This window comes from Aquarana catesbeiana, linkage group LG02 (genome assembly GCF_042186555.1).
Source record: "Aquarana catesbeiana isolate 2022-GZ linkage group LG02, ASM4218655v1, whole genome shotgun sequence".
In the NCBI taxonomy this organism is placed as follows: domain Eukaryota; kingdom Metazoa; phylum Chordata; class Amphibia; order Anura; family Ranidae; genus Aquarana; species Aquarana catesbeiana.
Window position 1 is genome coordinate 187,647,777 of NC_133325.1, and position 16,249 is coordinate 187,664,025.

At 40.9% G+C, this 16,249-nt stretch overlaps 1 protein-coding gene across 5 annotated transcripts in view; it reads left to right on the forward strand.

Moving 5' to 3' along the window:
• The window catches only part of KMT2D (lysine methyltransferase 2D), a 247,640-nt gene that overhangs the window by 112,268 nt on the left and 119,123 nt on the right, over positions 1–16,249 (forward strand). For 4 of the 5 annotated variants that reach the window (XM_073614049.1, XM_073614048.1, XM_073614051.1 and 1 more), the window contains 10 exons: positions 3,392–3,573; positions 5,480–5,644; positions 5,749–5,858; positions 5,988–6,032; positions 6,131–6,340; positions 7,749–7,895; positions 7,971–8,090; positions 8,301–8,419; positions 8,781–8,934; positions 14,297–14,377. In XM_073614049.1, coding sequence (XP_073470150.1) covers positions 3,392–3,573; positions 5,480–5,644; positions 5,749–5,858; positions 5,988–6,032; positions 6,131–6,340; positions 7,749–7,895; positions 7,971–8,090; positions 8,301–8,419; positions 8,781–8,934; positions 14,297–14,377 — 1,333 coding nt within the window. The remainder of the gene's footprint in view (positions 1–3,391; positions 3,574–5,479; positions 5,645–5,748; positions 5,859–5,987; positions 6,033–6,130; positions 6,341–7,748; positions 7,896–7,970; positions 8,091–8,300; positions 8,420–8,780; positions 8,935–14,296; positions 14,378–16,249) is intronic. The other variant, XM_073614050.1, reaches the window with a different exon arrangement.

Below are 16,249 nucleotides of genomic sequence, written 5' to 3' on the forward strand. Positions count from 1 at the left end.
AACTGGGCCAGGTCTCGGCCTTATCAGTATAGTTTCAGCGTCCGCTTGCTTTGCGTTCTTTGATCCGAAGCTTTATACAGGGGGTAACACAGCTTAATCCACCGGTTAGAGCACCCCTGAACCTTTGGGACTTGAATTTAGTTCTGTCAGCATTACAGAAACAGCCTGTTGAGCCGATACAACATATTCCTTTGGTCCTTTTGACAAGGAAGCTTGTTTTTCTGGTAGCCATTTCATCTGCAAAAAGGGTATCAGAGTTGGCTCTTTCTTGTAAAGAGCCATATTTAGTCGTTCACAAGGATAGAGTTGTATTGCGTCCTCATCCTAGCTTTCCGCCAAAGATGGTTTCAGGTTTTCACCTAAACCAGGATATTGTTTTACCTTCATTTTTTCCAGAACCCTGTTCTAAGGAGGAAATGTCACTACACTCTTTGGATGTAGTGAGAGCAGTCAAGATCTATTTGAAGGCGACTGCTCAGATTAAAAAAAACGGATGTTTTGTTCGTGTTGCCTGAAGGTCCTAGGAAAGGACAGGCAGCATTGAAATCCACTATTGCCAAATGGATTCGGCAGAAATTATTCAAGCTTATGGCTTGAAGGTTCCACCTTTTTCAGGTCAAAGCGCACTCCACCAGGGCTGTTAGTGCTTCGTGGGCAGTGCATCACCAAGCCTCCATGGCTCAAATCTGCAAGGCCGCAACCTGGTCTTCATTCCATACATTCACCAGATTCTATCGCCTTTGGGAGCAGTGTGCTGCAGGCAGCAGTATAGGTCCTCAGGTCTGATTGCACCCTACTTTTGTTTGTCCCCTCCCCTCAGGTGCCATTGCTCTGGGACATCCCATACAGTTATTACTGTGGCTTGGTGTCCCGTGATGTATGATAAAGAAAATAGGATTTTTATAACAGCTTAACTGTAAAATCCTTTTTCTTGGAGTACATCACGGGACACAGGTCCCTCCCCTCTCTGGTTACACATGTATTGCTTTGCTACAAAATTAAAGTACTCCCAGTAAGGGGAGGGGTTATATGGGGAATTGAACTTCCTGTTTAAAGTGTACCAGTGTCCACCTAAAGGTGCCATAAAGCCATACAGTTATTACTGTGGCTCTGTGTCCCGTGATGTACTCAAGAAAAGGATTTTACAGGTAAGCTGTTATAAAAATCCTATTTTTTGGCATGATTGGTCATATTTTCAATATCAATGCCAAAATTTCACAATTTCTTCACTGAAAAAAATTAGTTTTAGTTGGGAATTGAAATAAGAAACATTGCTTACTTTTCTGGTTCTTCAGAGATCATTGGAAGGTCTGTTGACAGAGCCTTGGAAAGGTTTTCTTATGTGTTAGAAGGCAATCGGTAGCTTCTGTTAGGCTAACATGGGCTTTCCCACAAATTGTTTATCATTTTTTGCATGTGTGCTTTTATATATCATTGTGTTGGAGTTTTCCAGCAGTTTAGATACTATGTGCAATGCTGTAATCTATAATTCTATGCTGTTCATTGCATCTGCTAATATTTAATGTAAGGGATATTCCCAAATAACAGATCTCTTGTTTTTGTAAAGCTTTCAGTCACATTTTTTTGGTCAGTTTTATTTTTTTTTTGTTTTTTTGTCTGTTTTAAAAGCAAGTGGAATTTTGAAGTACTTTTTTGAAAGACATTTGTCAAGTCATCGAATGGACTAAAATTTTCGTGGGAACATTTGTTTGAAAATCTACTAGTGTATGACCAGCTTAGCTTATTTTTCTTAATCATACAGTACAGGGGGGACACAGTGTTCATAAACCCTGGATTATAGGCTGATACCTTCAGGGGATTTGATGCCGGTAAAGCTTGTGTACACATCCTGGGTGCCTCCCCTATAACCCTAGAGTCTGAAGGCAATGGACCTCTTTTCCTTCCAGGAAAAATCACTCTTGGCTTAATTACCGTAGTTTCATTTTTATTATTTTTTCTTCAAATTCTTAAACCATCTCATTGCCATCTAATCCCATTAATGGAAGCCATGTCAGAAGATTAGTGCAACCTCAGTAAAATTCGGGAGCTGTTCTGCGAACCTACACTGTTTGAACAGCCTAGATTGTTGCGTCAGGCACTGAATTGTGCAATCTTTGTATTTTTAATTTGGGCTAAACTTAGGGTTTAAAGCAGAACTCAACTATAATCATTTACATATGGATAATAGAAAAGCTATAAAGTGGACTTTATAGGCACACGGGTAGACTTTCTAAAAATGATAAAGTTGATTTATTGGATACAAAATTTATATAATACAAACAATAAGCACAAATAAAGGCATATAAAATCCTATAAGATTAGTATCGTACAACCCGCACATAACCCTAGCCCCACTTCATACAGTGCATAGAGCTGGTAGTGAAACCAACAATATGGAAATAAAAATTCCCGTAGTGGTAATGCTGTTGAAGGTGTAGACAAACAGACTTGTGGGTCAGGGTGTAAGTCCGGGTATACATGATCCTAATTGCTCGACATGTTGCACGTAGGAATACGCTTCCTCAGGAGCATGTGAAATTCAAGCAATAGTCGGACGCAGGGTAAAAAGATGTCAGAGATAGCCAGCAAGCACAGCTTTCTGGGTTTGTACAAAGACCACCGGTTAAACAGCTACACGATAGCTGGCAGGTAACAGATACTAATTGGTAGTCTGGTATAAAGGTAGCCTAAATTATTTGATTATGCAGCATACAGGCAAAGCAAAAATCAGCACCTTAGGGAAGTAAACCTGTGTATTAGATCAAATCGTGAAAGCTGTGTGTAAAGCTTGCTGGCCCATCAGCGTCAGACGTCCAATAAATCAACTTTATCATTTTTAGAAAGTCTACCCGTGTGCCTATAAAGTCCACTTCATAGCTTTTCTATTATCCATATGCCCATCTATGATGTTGGCACACTGTTACCTGTGTAACCACAGTGTCACCCTGTGTGAGTACACATCCATTTGGAAACCTTTTTCTGTAATCATTTACAGCCAAGGAAGCGGCCATCTTGGCCTCTGTTTGCTCTGCAGTTGCTGTGATGCTGCACATATGATCCGTTATGACACCAGCGATTTGATGGCTTGATAGGTTAGTTGAAAGCACATCCTAAATGTGACAGTTCTTCATGGCATACCTTTATTGTAATGGTTTTGAGAAACTATTAAATTGGTGGGTTTAGTTCAACTTCTAAAAAAGAAAAAAAAGCCTAAATAAGAAAAAGAAAGGCATCCACTTTATGTAAGAATTGGTAAGCTGCTGTATAATACGTTTTCAAAATGAATATCATTTTTAAAAAAATACTCTTTAGTGCTATTTTAATGTACTAAGTAAAAGACTACAGCGTACACAAATCCAATTTTAGTGAATTTTGTTTTCTCTAATTATAGATTACAAAAGTGATGCTACTGAAAGGTTGGCGTTGCGTGGAGTGCATTGTCTGCGAAGTGTGTGGCAAGGCCACAGATCCCTCTCGCTTGCTTCTGTGTGATGATTGCGACATCAGTTACCATACTTACTGCCTTGACCCACCTCTTCACACTGTACCCAAGGGTGGCTGGAAATGCAAATGGTAAGCTTTTTTTTTATTTACCCATTTAGTATTCTGAATGTAGTAGCCTTGTGGAACAGCCATTTTTAAAAAAAAAAAAAAAAAACTTTTTTTTTTTTTTTTTTTTTTTTTTTTTAGGGGAATTGTGTTGTAATCTGTGGTGTTCTGTCAAGGCATGTCTAGCTATATGATTTAAAAGATTATTATTCTTACTTTGGAAGTCTGTATTTATAATGGAAACCTGTACTGAGGGCCATATGGAGGCTGTTATTTCTGACCTACTGATGATAATTTTAGTTGCCTGGCTCTTTGGTTTGAGAAAATCATTCAACCCGCTGGCAGACCAGGAAAGTCAGAGCTCCTATTGTCACACATGTAATCAGTGACTAGGATAGTACTTCACCCAAGAATGACAGCAAGGAAACTAACAGTGGCTGCCTGTATACTTAAATCAAATTTCTTTAGAAGTGGAACTAAATGTACAAAAATGCGAACAGGCTGGCTTGTTATTGCAGAAGAGATATGCAATGTCTCTTCCACAGTAAAGTAAACTTGCCTGCCTATTCACAATCCTCTGTGGAATGAATGTATGTTTGTTGAATTTTAAACGTTCTTACACTATCTGAGATTTGTCAGGATTGACAAAATGTGTCTGACCTTTGACTGCAATTAAGCACCCTGAGGGCTTGGTGGAGGTCGGTACCTGGCTGATGCCCGTGGAAGCTGGAAATCGCTGAAGTGACACCAATACTCCAGTGATTTCCATTTGTTTCTGGGTCCTGTGTTGAGCATGTGACCTGATACATTGTGAACACAGGAGGTCAGCTGCTTTGCACAGGCACTGTTCAGAGAGTGCTTTGGATTTTCTGAATTGATGCAAATAATTTTTTCTGATAGGATGAGATGGAGATGGTGACATCACTGCCCTGCTTCCCCACCTTGTCCAATCAGCGAATGTTTTGCATTCATTCATTCTCTGCATGAAACCTGTGCTGAGCATCCAACCCCCTGTGTTTAGTAAGCTGAGACGTGGCTGTTTGGCATTAGACCTGGAAGCAAGTGGAAATCTCTGGACTAGCGACGTCTACTTCATTGATTTATGCTTCCAGGGGCATCAACCAGGTATGGTGTATACATAGTTACATTGGTCCAAGCTAGACCAATGTAACTATGTATAACCTACTGATGCCTGGAATTATTCTTTAAAGTGGTTATAAAGGCAGGAGGCTTTTTATCTTAATGCAATCTATGCATTAAGATAAACTTTCTGTGTGCAGTAGCCCCTCTAATACTTACCTGAGCCCATCTTGATCCAGTGATTTTGCAATGGACACTCGGAGCTGTGGCTTGGCTCAGGTGCCCCCATAGCAAGGGGGAGGGGCCTGGAATGCCAAAGAGGGACCCGAGAAGAAGGGGATCCAGGCTGCTCTGTGTAAAACCACTCCACAGAGCAGGTAAGTTTAACATGTATGTTTAAAAAAAATAAAAAAACGAGACTTTACAATTACTTTAACATTCTGGTGGGAAAAAAAGATGTAGCTTTAGATAGATATATCAGAATATTCAAATTGCACTTTTACTTTTTGTTATCCTTTATAAATGCATGAGTTCCAGTCGTATCGTTTGACCTCTGCAGTTCTCACTGAATCTTTTTATTCTTACAATATACAGCAGGGAATATGTTTTTCTATATATGGTTCACCCTAGGTTGCCCAAATTTTTTGGGGGTTTGTTGATTTTTGTTTTTTTTTGTTTTGGTAAATGTAGTTTTGGTTGTTTTTCTGTCCTCCAGCACACTGTAAGGAAATAAAGATTGCATGTTTTATGGGCATTTATTGTAATTTAAAAGTTTAAATTGCTCTAGACGCTACCCATTGCTTCAGTTTGATTTAAACTGTAGACATTAAGACATGTTTTTGTCTTGCAGGTGTGTTTGCTGCATGCAGTGTGGATCTATTAGCCCAGGCTTTCGTACAGATTGGCAGAATAACTATGCACACTGTGCACCCTGTGCTAGTTTGGTTAGGTGCCCAGTTTGCCATCTCAACTACTTAGAAGGTGATCTCCTGATACAGTGTCAGAACTGTGAAAGGCAAGTTTTCTTTTTGTCCTGTATGTATTCTGTTGTCAGTGTCTTTCTTCATTCCCACAGTTTGAACAGAACCTAAAATGCTTCTTTCTTGCTGTTGTGTATAGGTGGCTCCATGCTGTGTGCGAGAACCTGTTTACAGAAGATGAGGTAGAACAGGCAGCAGATGAAGGCTTTGATTGTGCAGCTTGTCAGCCATTCATTGTGAAACCACTTCGTATGTATCATGTTTTGGGGATCTTTGTTGTGTGTGTATTTTTAGTACGGCATTGTATGGTGGGGGAGGAAAACATTTTTAATTTAAAAATGTTTTTTTTTTTTTTTTTTTTGCACATGTTCCTTTTAGCTCCTATAATCCTTCCACCCAGCCCAATAAAGTTTAAGGAGCCAGGTAAGTACTATTATATGGAATTACTATTTCGTGCAGCATTATTCCATAATATGAGTCATTTTCATGGTTTTCCAATTTTTTATTTATTTATTTTTTAGTAGAGCCTCAGTATTTCCGATTTGAAGGCGTTTGGCTGACAGAGGCTGGAATGGCTTTGCTGCGCAGTCTCACCTTATCACCCATCCAGAAAAAGAAACCTAGGCGCTCTCGGCTAAGTACTGGTGGAGAAATTTTTTTGGATGGCCCAGAGCATGGGGCATCTGAGGAAAGAAAGGATGACGCAGAATGTGAAGAGCAGAAGGCAGAAGGTAAGGTATGCTTGCTGCAATGGGATGCTTCGGTAGAGTGCTGTATAAAACGTTTTTGTTATTGTATATCACAGGACACAAAGCTGCTTTAAAAATCCTTTTGAACTAGGTAATGTGTCACTTACAAGTCACCCTGCATGTCTCATTAAAGAGAACCCATCACCAAAAAAAAACTAAACCCCCCCCCCCCCCCCCCCTTTTTTGCAATATTAAAAAAAAAAAAAAAAAATTGTTACACCCAAGCACATAAAATCCCCCACCCCCACATATGCACACATGTACGAATGTAAACTCACACGTCGGTGGCACCTGCGCAGGAAAATGTAAATTGCAATACACATGTCGCACATTGCCGTGCACGTCGGAGTGAAAGCAATAATTCTAGCACAAGACCACCTCCGTAACACTAAATAGATGACCTATAGGGGGCTTTTGAAGCGTTGTCTATAGAAAATATAGGATCCTGAAGTTTGTCGCCATTTCACGGGCCCACACAAATTTAAGGTTTGGCATGTTGGGTATTTACTTAGTCGTTGCAACCTTGTCTTTTATATTTTACCAAAAACGTGGGTAATTTATTGCATTTGATTGCCTTACAATTTGCTTTAGTGTGTTTTACACTGAAAATTAGCTTTTTTTTTTGCCTTTGCGGTGATATTTTGTTACATACAAAATTGGAACTACCACTATTTTATTCTCTAGGGTGTCTGCTTGCAGAAAATAAATAACGTTGTGGGGGATTTGTGTAATCATCAGGTCTAAAATGATTTTTTTTTAAACCTGTGCAAAAAAATTAAAGAATGGCTCTGGCAATGAAAAGGTTAAACATGCGCCTAACATCGTAGACTTGGGTGCATTGCTTTTTGATTTAACCAAGCCAGGGTATATTAGAATACATGCCCCATAAAGCCTTGCCCATCTATGTTCCAATGCAGGTAGGTATCTTGACACTCGTCTTTCTGCTGACCATTCCTCTACTTATTTACCCATTGACAAGTAAAACAGTAAGCTGCCATCAGTCATGCTGGTTAGGCGGTGCACGTGGAGTGAACAGAGCTTATGTGCCTGACAGCAGTTAGACTACAAGGATGCTGTGCTTGGCACCATGTTTTGTAGTCCCACTGAAAGCAGGTGCACAAAAGACTGACAGTACTGCTGGTAATTGCAAGAGACTATCTTAGGGTTGTCGGTCTGCAAAAGGGAGTGAATTGCAAGCTGCTAAAACTGGCAGCTCTAGATAAAAAAATGGAAATTTATTTACAATGAGTTGATTGTCAACAGTTAACATATACATGCATGAAAGTGCACTTATGAATTTTAGTTTTAGGGTTTATATTCATTTTAAATGCTCACTGTTTATGTGCTGTCAAAACTATTGTTGCACTTGTTAATAATTTGTGTTTTTCAGGGTGCAATAACGAATCCATGGAGTGTGACATCAAGATAGAACCTCCTGGCAGCCCTGACCGAGAAGGTGGAAAGGAAATGGAGATGGGAAAGGGAAATGAAGATTCTGAAGATGTGAAAAAAAAGAAGAGAAAGCCGTATAGGCCAGGTATTGGTCCTACTGAGTTAATTTGATTGTATAGTTACTATTGATTGTGAACTGACTAATACGATTGCCTCCCAGGTATTGGTGGCTTCATGATTAGACAGAGAAAAACCCATACACGATCAAAAAAAGGGCATGCAGCTTTCTTGGAAGCCTTCCGTGAGAGCCAAGGCCAAGACCAGACTCATCCAGATGATGGTAGGGCTCCCTAAGTACATGTGTTAACTAAGAAACGTAGCACAGACTGAGGTTTATTAAAACACAAACTATGTTTCTCTGATGTAGAGTTCCCTACTGACTTTGTCACTAATATCTGCCTGGATCATTTCCATAACATTTTTTATTTTTAAGCTTTTGAACAATTTTTAAGTTGTGAATTAACCCTATTTTTTTACGTGGTGACTCTAGTTCTAGAGATACCTGCAGAAGGTGTTGCTGAGCCAGGACCTACAGAGGCAGAGGAGAAAAAGAAACGAAGAGGGCGGAAAAAGAGCAAGCTTGAAGACATGTTCCCAGCGTACCTTCAGGTAAAGTATTTAGTAAGTAGTTTGAGGGATATCTCTCCATGGTTACATTTTAGTGGGAACTTTAGTTGCAACACAGAGCAACTCATCTTGTCAGTTTGATACTTGTCTTGGTTGGAATTAGTATGTTCACGACCATGTTGTTGGATTTTTTTGCCATTGCAGACTGTAGGCTATCAGAAAAAATAAACTCATCGCAATAAAGGAGTAGCTGGGGGCTGGCGTTGCTGCTCATAAATCATGTTCATTGATTATTTTTGTGGCAGCTGATGATCTCCTTACATAGGAGTTCGGTAAGAACTTTTTAAGTTGAAAAAATGCCTCCTCGTAGTTACCTTTTTTATTTTTGTTGCATCCCTAATAGGAAGCCTTTTTCGGGAAGGAACTGATGGAACTGAGTAAACAAGCTCTTCTTGCTGCTCGGCCTGTGCCTCAGAAGACAAAAAGTGTGCAGAGCATACAGTGTCCAGCATCCGTTGCTACAGCTCAGAGTTCACAACCCCAGCAGCCAGGCACAGGTAAGAAGGCATGCACAGTTGTTTGGTGCACGTTATGTCTGCTAATGACCTAAAACTGAAGACCTAAAGAAGTGTAGCAGTGGCTGTGGCTGCAAGTGTGTTTCTCTCATGACAGGGTTATTTTTCAAGAAACACATAAGAGACAAATGTGGGCTACCATTGCTAACCTCTTTTTGTAGTTCATTGTGGGACACAGGAAGTATTTAAACACTGGGTTATATTACTACCTACATGAGGATTGGATACTGGGGGAAAAACAACTCGGCAGTTCCTGTCTGCAGCCTGGAATCATGTTCTCCTCTTCCTTTACACACTGTTCTGTCCTTGAAGTCCTCTTTGGCTTTATCGGATTTGGCTGGATTATCTTCCCTCCCAACTAAAGTTTTTTGCAACTTTGTGACAGTGAATGGCTGTGCAACGGGGGCATGTCAGACAAAGTCTGATCATTGGAGGAGAACATACTGAGCTAAGTTCCCAGCATAGAGAACGGACCACGGCGGGTTCTCCTGCATAGTGTGTTTAATAGGAATGCAGAGGGACTGACAGGAACACCAGGGATTTCACATAAAGGAAGCAATACAAAGAAAACAGAATACTTTCTCATACAAGTACAACAGGCACATATCAGGAATATGAAGTTTTGGGGGTAACAAATGCTTTAAGTGCTTAACTGTGGAATCTTTGTTAAAAAAAAACAAAAAACTTGACCTACATGGTTTTTGAGTCGTCCACCTCCCTCAGTGAAAGCCTAAGGAACAGACTGCAAAGTCATCTTGCTCTTTGACTTAAACGTCCCTTTTTGTTTTTTACACCATCAAACTTAATGTTGAGATTCTCCAAGTTTGGCTTCCTTTCCCCCCCACCAGGCCTAGCACTCATTCTGCCAAATCTTCACACAAGCCTTCTTAAACATGAAGGTGTGTCCCCACTTTCCAGAGTGGGGGGGGCGCCAATCTTGCATCTAAGGCACGTCTGTACATGAGGTAGTAGCCCAGAGCTACACACTGGAATTGCGTTCTGTGCCACCTCCTTGGTTTCTCATCTCTAACCTTCCTGTGTCACTGCACATATTAGCAGATTGCCGTTTTGTGTTGGGGCCCCTGCTCTACTACTTTGTGGTCCTGCCCTTTGGCCAGTTGTCTGCAACTAAAGTATACACAAAGGTGCTGTTCTCAGTATTGGCCTTGGTGTGCTCTTGTGGAATGTATAGTCAACCTCCTGTTAAGGGAACAATCAGTGTGGGCTTTGTCAATTTATTGTCTAGGAGTTAGTGATTTGGATGGATCCTGAACCTTCAGAATTTGTCGCTGGAGCCGACTCCTTGATTGTAGTATCTGAGTGTGGTCCTGAACACAGCTCAGGCCAGAGTGTTCCTTCCACAGTGGAGACCTCACTCTCTCTCTCTCATCCAGCTCCCTGCTTTTGCATGAGACTCCTAGGCCCGATGATAACCTTTTTCAAGGCAATTTAACTTGCCCAATTTCTCTCAGGAGCTCTGCAGCACTATATTTTGCCATAATGGGATCATTTGAACCAGTCTATGGACAGACCGATTAATCTTTTGCCAAGTATCAGTTTGTCCCTGGATTGGTGTCTTGGGAATCCAGCTCTGGTGCGGAAGACTTTCTTGTCTGTCTTTTTGCAGGTTCTAAGGGTGGATGTCAGAATGGGGAGGTGTTCTGGTCACCCTGTCAGTGCAAGGGAAAGGTTTGTTGTCAGGGTCTCAATACCCTCTCAACAGCCTCTAAATTCGGTTGATTTGGCTGTCTCTGCAGCATCTTACTTGGAGGGTCATGTGATCTGGATTAAGTGAGACAGTGCTACTACAGTGAGTTACATCACCTGTAGCTCTACCCCACACCGTAAGTTCTCCCTTATGGAAAAATCACTTAGGTTATCTCCTTTATTTTCTCTTTGGATTCTTCATTCAATCTTTCAATTAAAGCGTTATTAAACCCAAAACAAAAATGTAGTATATTGCAGCTTACCAATTATTAGATGTAGTGGCCGTGTTTAAATTTTTTAGGCTTTTGCCCCTTTTTTCACCTGGTGATCTGGCCAGTGACACACCACCTGTATTATACAGCCATCACTCTGAGTGACTAAGCATTGCGGGCTAATTTGGACAGAAGCATATTTCAAATACACCTATGATAAAAATGTATAGGCCCTTAATTTCTTTGTAAGTGGGCAAACATACAAAATCTGCAGAGGATCAAATTTCCCTCACTGTATATAAAAGCTGATCATTTTCTAGCGCCTTGAGGCGATTCAGTTCGCATTTGCAGCGCTATACAAATCATTCATTCATTTAAGGACCCCTGCCTTTGTTAAATGGTCGGTCTCATCCCTGTAATTGCAAAAGAGCCACCATGTAAAGAGGATGAATACCCTGATCTGTAGCGGTGGAGGAAACCATGGAGAAAAGGGGGCCATGGCAAAAGCTCAGGCAAAAATTTGCTCTTCTGCAGGCCTGCACAACAATCTTATAGTGACGAAGCTTACCTTGCACTGGAGAAGGACCTGATTTTTAAAACCATTCTCGGTTTCTAGCCATTTCTCAGATGTGCAACAAAGTGGGCTACCTGACTAAGGTAGACTTTTCTGCAACTATGTCAGAATTCCTCTGACAACTAATGGCTTTAATACAGCCATCATTGTCCAGGGTTTAAAAATGTCAGGCTCCTTCTCCAGCTCCACCATCTGAGTCACATGCCTGCCTCCGAAACAGCAGATGTAGAAGGTCCTGCGCCTTTTCTTGCACTTCTAAGAACTCAGTGCTTCCAGGTCACAGGTTATTTAGACCAGCCTTTTTCAACCGGGGTGCCTTGAGGCTTCTTCAAGGGTGGCTTGGCAAAATGGCTAAAAAAATTCTCAAAAATTGTATACAAGCCAGCAGGTTGCTGACGTCTTTTAGTTACACAAAGCCAGAGGTTTTAATTATGCATCATTATGACTTTCTAGACACTGGCTTCCTAACAACCAATGATGTCATCAGTTGATAAGCAGGAAATCTGTCGCCTCAACAGCATCCTTGTTTGACGCTCCTCTGCCTCTTTCCCTCAGCACTGGGGTCACATTAGCTGACTGATGGAGAGAAATTGAGTGCTGCATTATATACAACTATTAGAATAGTTTTTTACATTTTAAAATGGGGGTGTGCATTGACTGAAAAAGGATGAGAAATACTGCTCTAGACTACCTTCTGAAGTACTGCTCTCCCTTCCACCTATCTGCAAACATCCAGAGGACAATTCAGATGCTTCACACTTTCAGTTGGGTGATCAACTTCTAAATATCTGCTTTCCAACCTTCTCCTAAGCCCTTGGACTCTCTCTCAAAACTCGCTTCAGGCTGGGGGAGGAATGTTCCAATCCCCCAAGCTCCCCATTACACACTGGAGCTCAGAGCAACAAGGATGGCTCTGCACCAGTTTGCCCCCCTTTCAGGCTACAGTAAGGGTGCAAGCAGATGCTATGGCTTAGGCTTATATCAGTCGCTATGGGGGCAACTATTCCTATTTGGACTTGTGCACCCTGTGCAATTCAGGGCATGGACTCAGTTACTAGGTTTCATTTTGCACCCCCTGAAGTAATATATTGTGAGAACATTCTATAAGTGTTTGTTATAGGTTCTCATTCACATATTTATATGTATAAAGTATCTCTTCTTAATTTGCTTCCACCAGTATGTTAAAGAGGAACTGCAGTCTGCTCACATCATTTGTAATGAAAACATCTTTGACATTCTGAAGCTTCCTTCCAGCCACTTTGCATATTATTGTGTATATACTGTGATGCTGTACTTGCCAAATATCCTGCAGAAATCTCCCTCTACTAAGTCTGGCTGCATCCATCTTAACTGTGGGCAGCTGAAGCTGCTGCCTGTTCACTTCCTGTATTTACACAGACACACAGAGGCACACCTCCAACCCTGCAGCTCTCATTTGCCCTCTTATGACTCATCCCCCTCCCTTCCTGGCAAACTCAGGCGAAAGAGAGCTGTGCATGATGTCATTAGCCTGGGCTTATTACCAGATAAGAAACAGGAAGTGGACTGTATAAGGTATTTACTGGTAGAAAAAAAATGTTTTACTATCCAAAGTTAAAACAACAATAGCAGAAGATTTAATAAATGGAAAGTTGAAAAAAATGACTGAAGGTCTGCTTAAAAGTAATTGTAAAGCTTAAATTTTTTTCTTTAAAATAATAAACATGTCATACTTGCCTGATCCTCCTCTCCTGGGTCTCCTCCTGGCACTTCTGGCAGAGATTGCATTAAGGTAAAAAAAAAAAAACCTTTTACTTTTACAGCCACTTTTAACACACCGGTTCATCGTTCAACTATTCATAACTGATTCACACCAGCAATCAGACTAATGTGCAGTGTGTTGCAATTTGAGCCCATTTATTTTGAATGAGCTGAATCGCACTGGACTGTACCAAAAGTAGTGCTTACCCTAAAAAATGCACTACAGCCTGATCGCATTGTACTTTTTTTTTTTACCACACGATTCAGTGCAGGCAAATGTGCTGCCGTTGCGAAATGCATTTGGGGTATCGGTAACTTCAAATTGGCACCCACCGCAAACTGCAACTGAATGAACTAATCGCATTTTGAATGCGGGTTTCCTCACTGCGTTCTGGTGTGAATGAGCAAACCTTTATCAAAGAGAAATATGCTATCATTGCGATTATCATATAAAAGCTTTATTTGCCCATCTAACTCCAGTATTTTAAGTGACACAGAACAAGCATACAGCCTGTAAATTCAGAACTTCTAATATGCATACTTGTTCAGTGACAACCTAATTAAAAGGGAGGTAATGCCTGCTCTGTGCAATGATATTGCACAGAAAGATTGTCTTCCTCTTTTGGCAGTCCCCCATCTGCACTATCAGCTTCTCTCTCTGGTTACCTTCTGCAGCAAGCTAGGTGCTAGGGAGGCTCTCGTGCTTACGAGCAACTGAGCCAGCCTATGTGCGCCCATAGGGGCACACGATGTTGGTGAGCCACACCCCCACTCCATCACTGGAGGTTTACTGTAGGCAGCAGGAGCTTATGGCCAAGGACAAGTGGTGTAGCGCTTTTTACCCTAATGCATTAAGGTAAACATTTAGGCTTTAGAAACCGTTTAAACATTTAGATCAGCACTAGAAAATATGAATTTGTGTTCACTATAATATCATTTTCTTTGCGTCTATTGAGCGGCACTGGAAGTCTATAAACTTTGGGTTTTACTGCCACCTGTTCTCTTTAGCAGATTTATACATACTGTATATAGTATCTCTCTTAAAACTAACATTTATTATTGAGGTTACAAGATTGTACATCTGAAAATGTTCCTTTGTTTTTCCTGCTAGCTGATGCTGTACGACCTGCTTCAAACTCTGCATTGCCTCATGAAGATTCAGACAGCAATGAAACAAAAACAGAAAATCCAGGTTAGGAAAAGTACCGTACTTAACGTTCTTGAAGACCTGCTCTATTAATCTAAAAAAAAAGAATTTATTTAAAATATGAGCTAGGGTAGAATACTGCATATTGGCCATAAAGTAAGCTTGTGGCAAACTCTTCATAGCTAAACTAACAGCATCATCTTGTAACATATATGTTGTCATTTTGGTAACTTTTATGTCCCTAATGCTGCCCACAGGCCTCTTTAACTGGTCATGTTAATAGCCACTTATATATCTATAGACACATTGATTGTGGAACAGTGGCTTGCCTGCTGATAGGATGCTTAGGTCCTGGGTTTTGACTTTGTGTATGGGAGTCAAGGGACATCTATATATTCCACCAAGATGAATTGCAGAGACCTCAGATGGTGCTTTGGGCGATTGTTGAAGGGAAGCATTTCTATTTATGAGGTGCCTATCTGCTACTTCTCCTGGCTAATGTTTGTCACAGGTTTACTTGGAAGGCCAACTCTAGCCAAAACCTCTAAGATTTTTTTTTTTTGGATCTTGTGTTTGATTTAGTGGGCAAAGGTTAGAGTCTTCAGGTTTTTATTGCCCTCCCTGTGTCTCTTTTATGGAGAGTTCCACTCAATACCTGTCGGGTAAGAAGTGCTGGTAAATATCTTAGTAAAGAGACAGACAAATATGTGAAACAATTAGCACCGCCCTAAATTAATCAAGTGCAAAGTTGCAGCCGCTATACACTTTAAGTGAAATCACGGCACTTTAAAAATCTATAAATATATGTGTACCAAAGAAGTGCTGGTAAATATCTTCGTAAAGAGACAAACAAAAAACATTTTTAGTTAATCAATGAAGGGTTAAAACTTATGTATGTTGTTTATTTATTTTTTTCTTCTTTTTTAGCATGTTGTGCCCATATTTAGAGTGTAATGTGTAACATACTCCAGCATCTCCCTGCTCCGCTGATCGTGGGTGCAATTCTGTTCAGGCTCCTGGGGAAATAAAATGTGCATTTTTCTGCAAAAAATATGTACATTTTTTTTTCCCCCCAAAAGGTGAACTTAGCCTTTAAAAGAGAACCATTGGTTTCCTTCATTTTTTATTTTCTTTTTTGCTTCCTTGTAAGCTGCTAATACATAAACAATCTTTCCAACCACCTGAAAAGTTCAAATTTTCTGTTGAAATCCAGAAAAAACTTGTGGGAGGGGCTACAGTCTTGTAGGGATCCACCTCCTTGTCTTCTCTTTTTGATTCATGTTGGCACTGAGCTGTCTGCTCTTCCCCCTCCTCTCACATCACTCAATTTGATTCTCTTAAGGCAGCCATAGATGGATTGAATCTCTGCTGGTTCACCAGGGATCGGCCAAGATTTAGCCCATCAATGGGCAGGCTGATTGTATCCAAGTCAATCCATCGACTAACTTGGGTACAACCAGCCTGTCAGATTATTAGCATGCAATTACTGCCTGCTGCTTTAGTCGCTAGCAGTAATATATTTTGCCGGCTGTGAAAGCTGCCAGCAGAATACAAACTCGCTGTGGGAGGCATTCCCCCATCAACACAGTGTTGGGGGGGGGGAATCGAGTGATTTTCGTTTCTTCCACCACATTTCCTTCCACTTAGGAAATCTATGGCTTGCCTTACATACAACCTCTATCTGCACACTGTGTAGTTGTCTGCTATGCTGCAGTTCTGACCTCCTGAAATTTCCAGTTAAAACAGATGTGCAGCATAGCAGTTTGCAGATTTATTCTCTTGCAGACAGCCTCTATCGGAGCTGTGCTGCCTGTGCTCAGGCTGTGTGTAGTGTGGAGATGTGAGGATGGGTCTGAACAGCCACATCTTTCATAGAGTAGGGGCAGGGGAGACGCAGCCCTCCCCTTAGATCCAGCA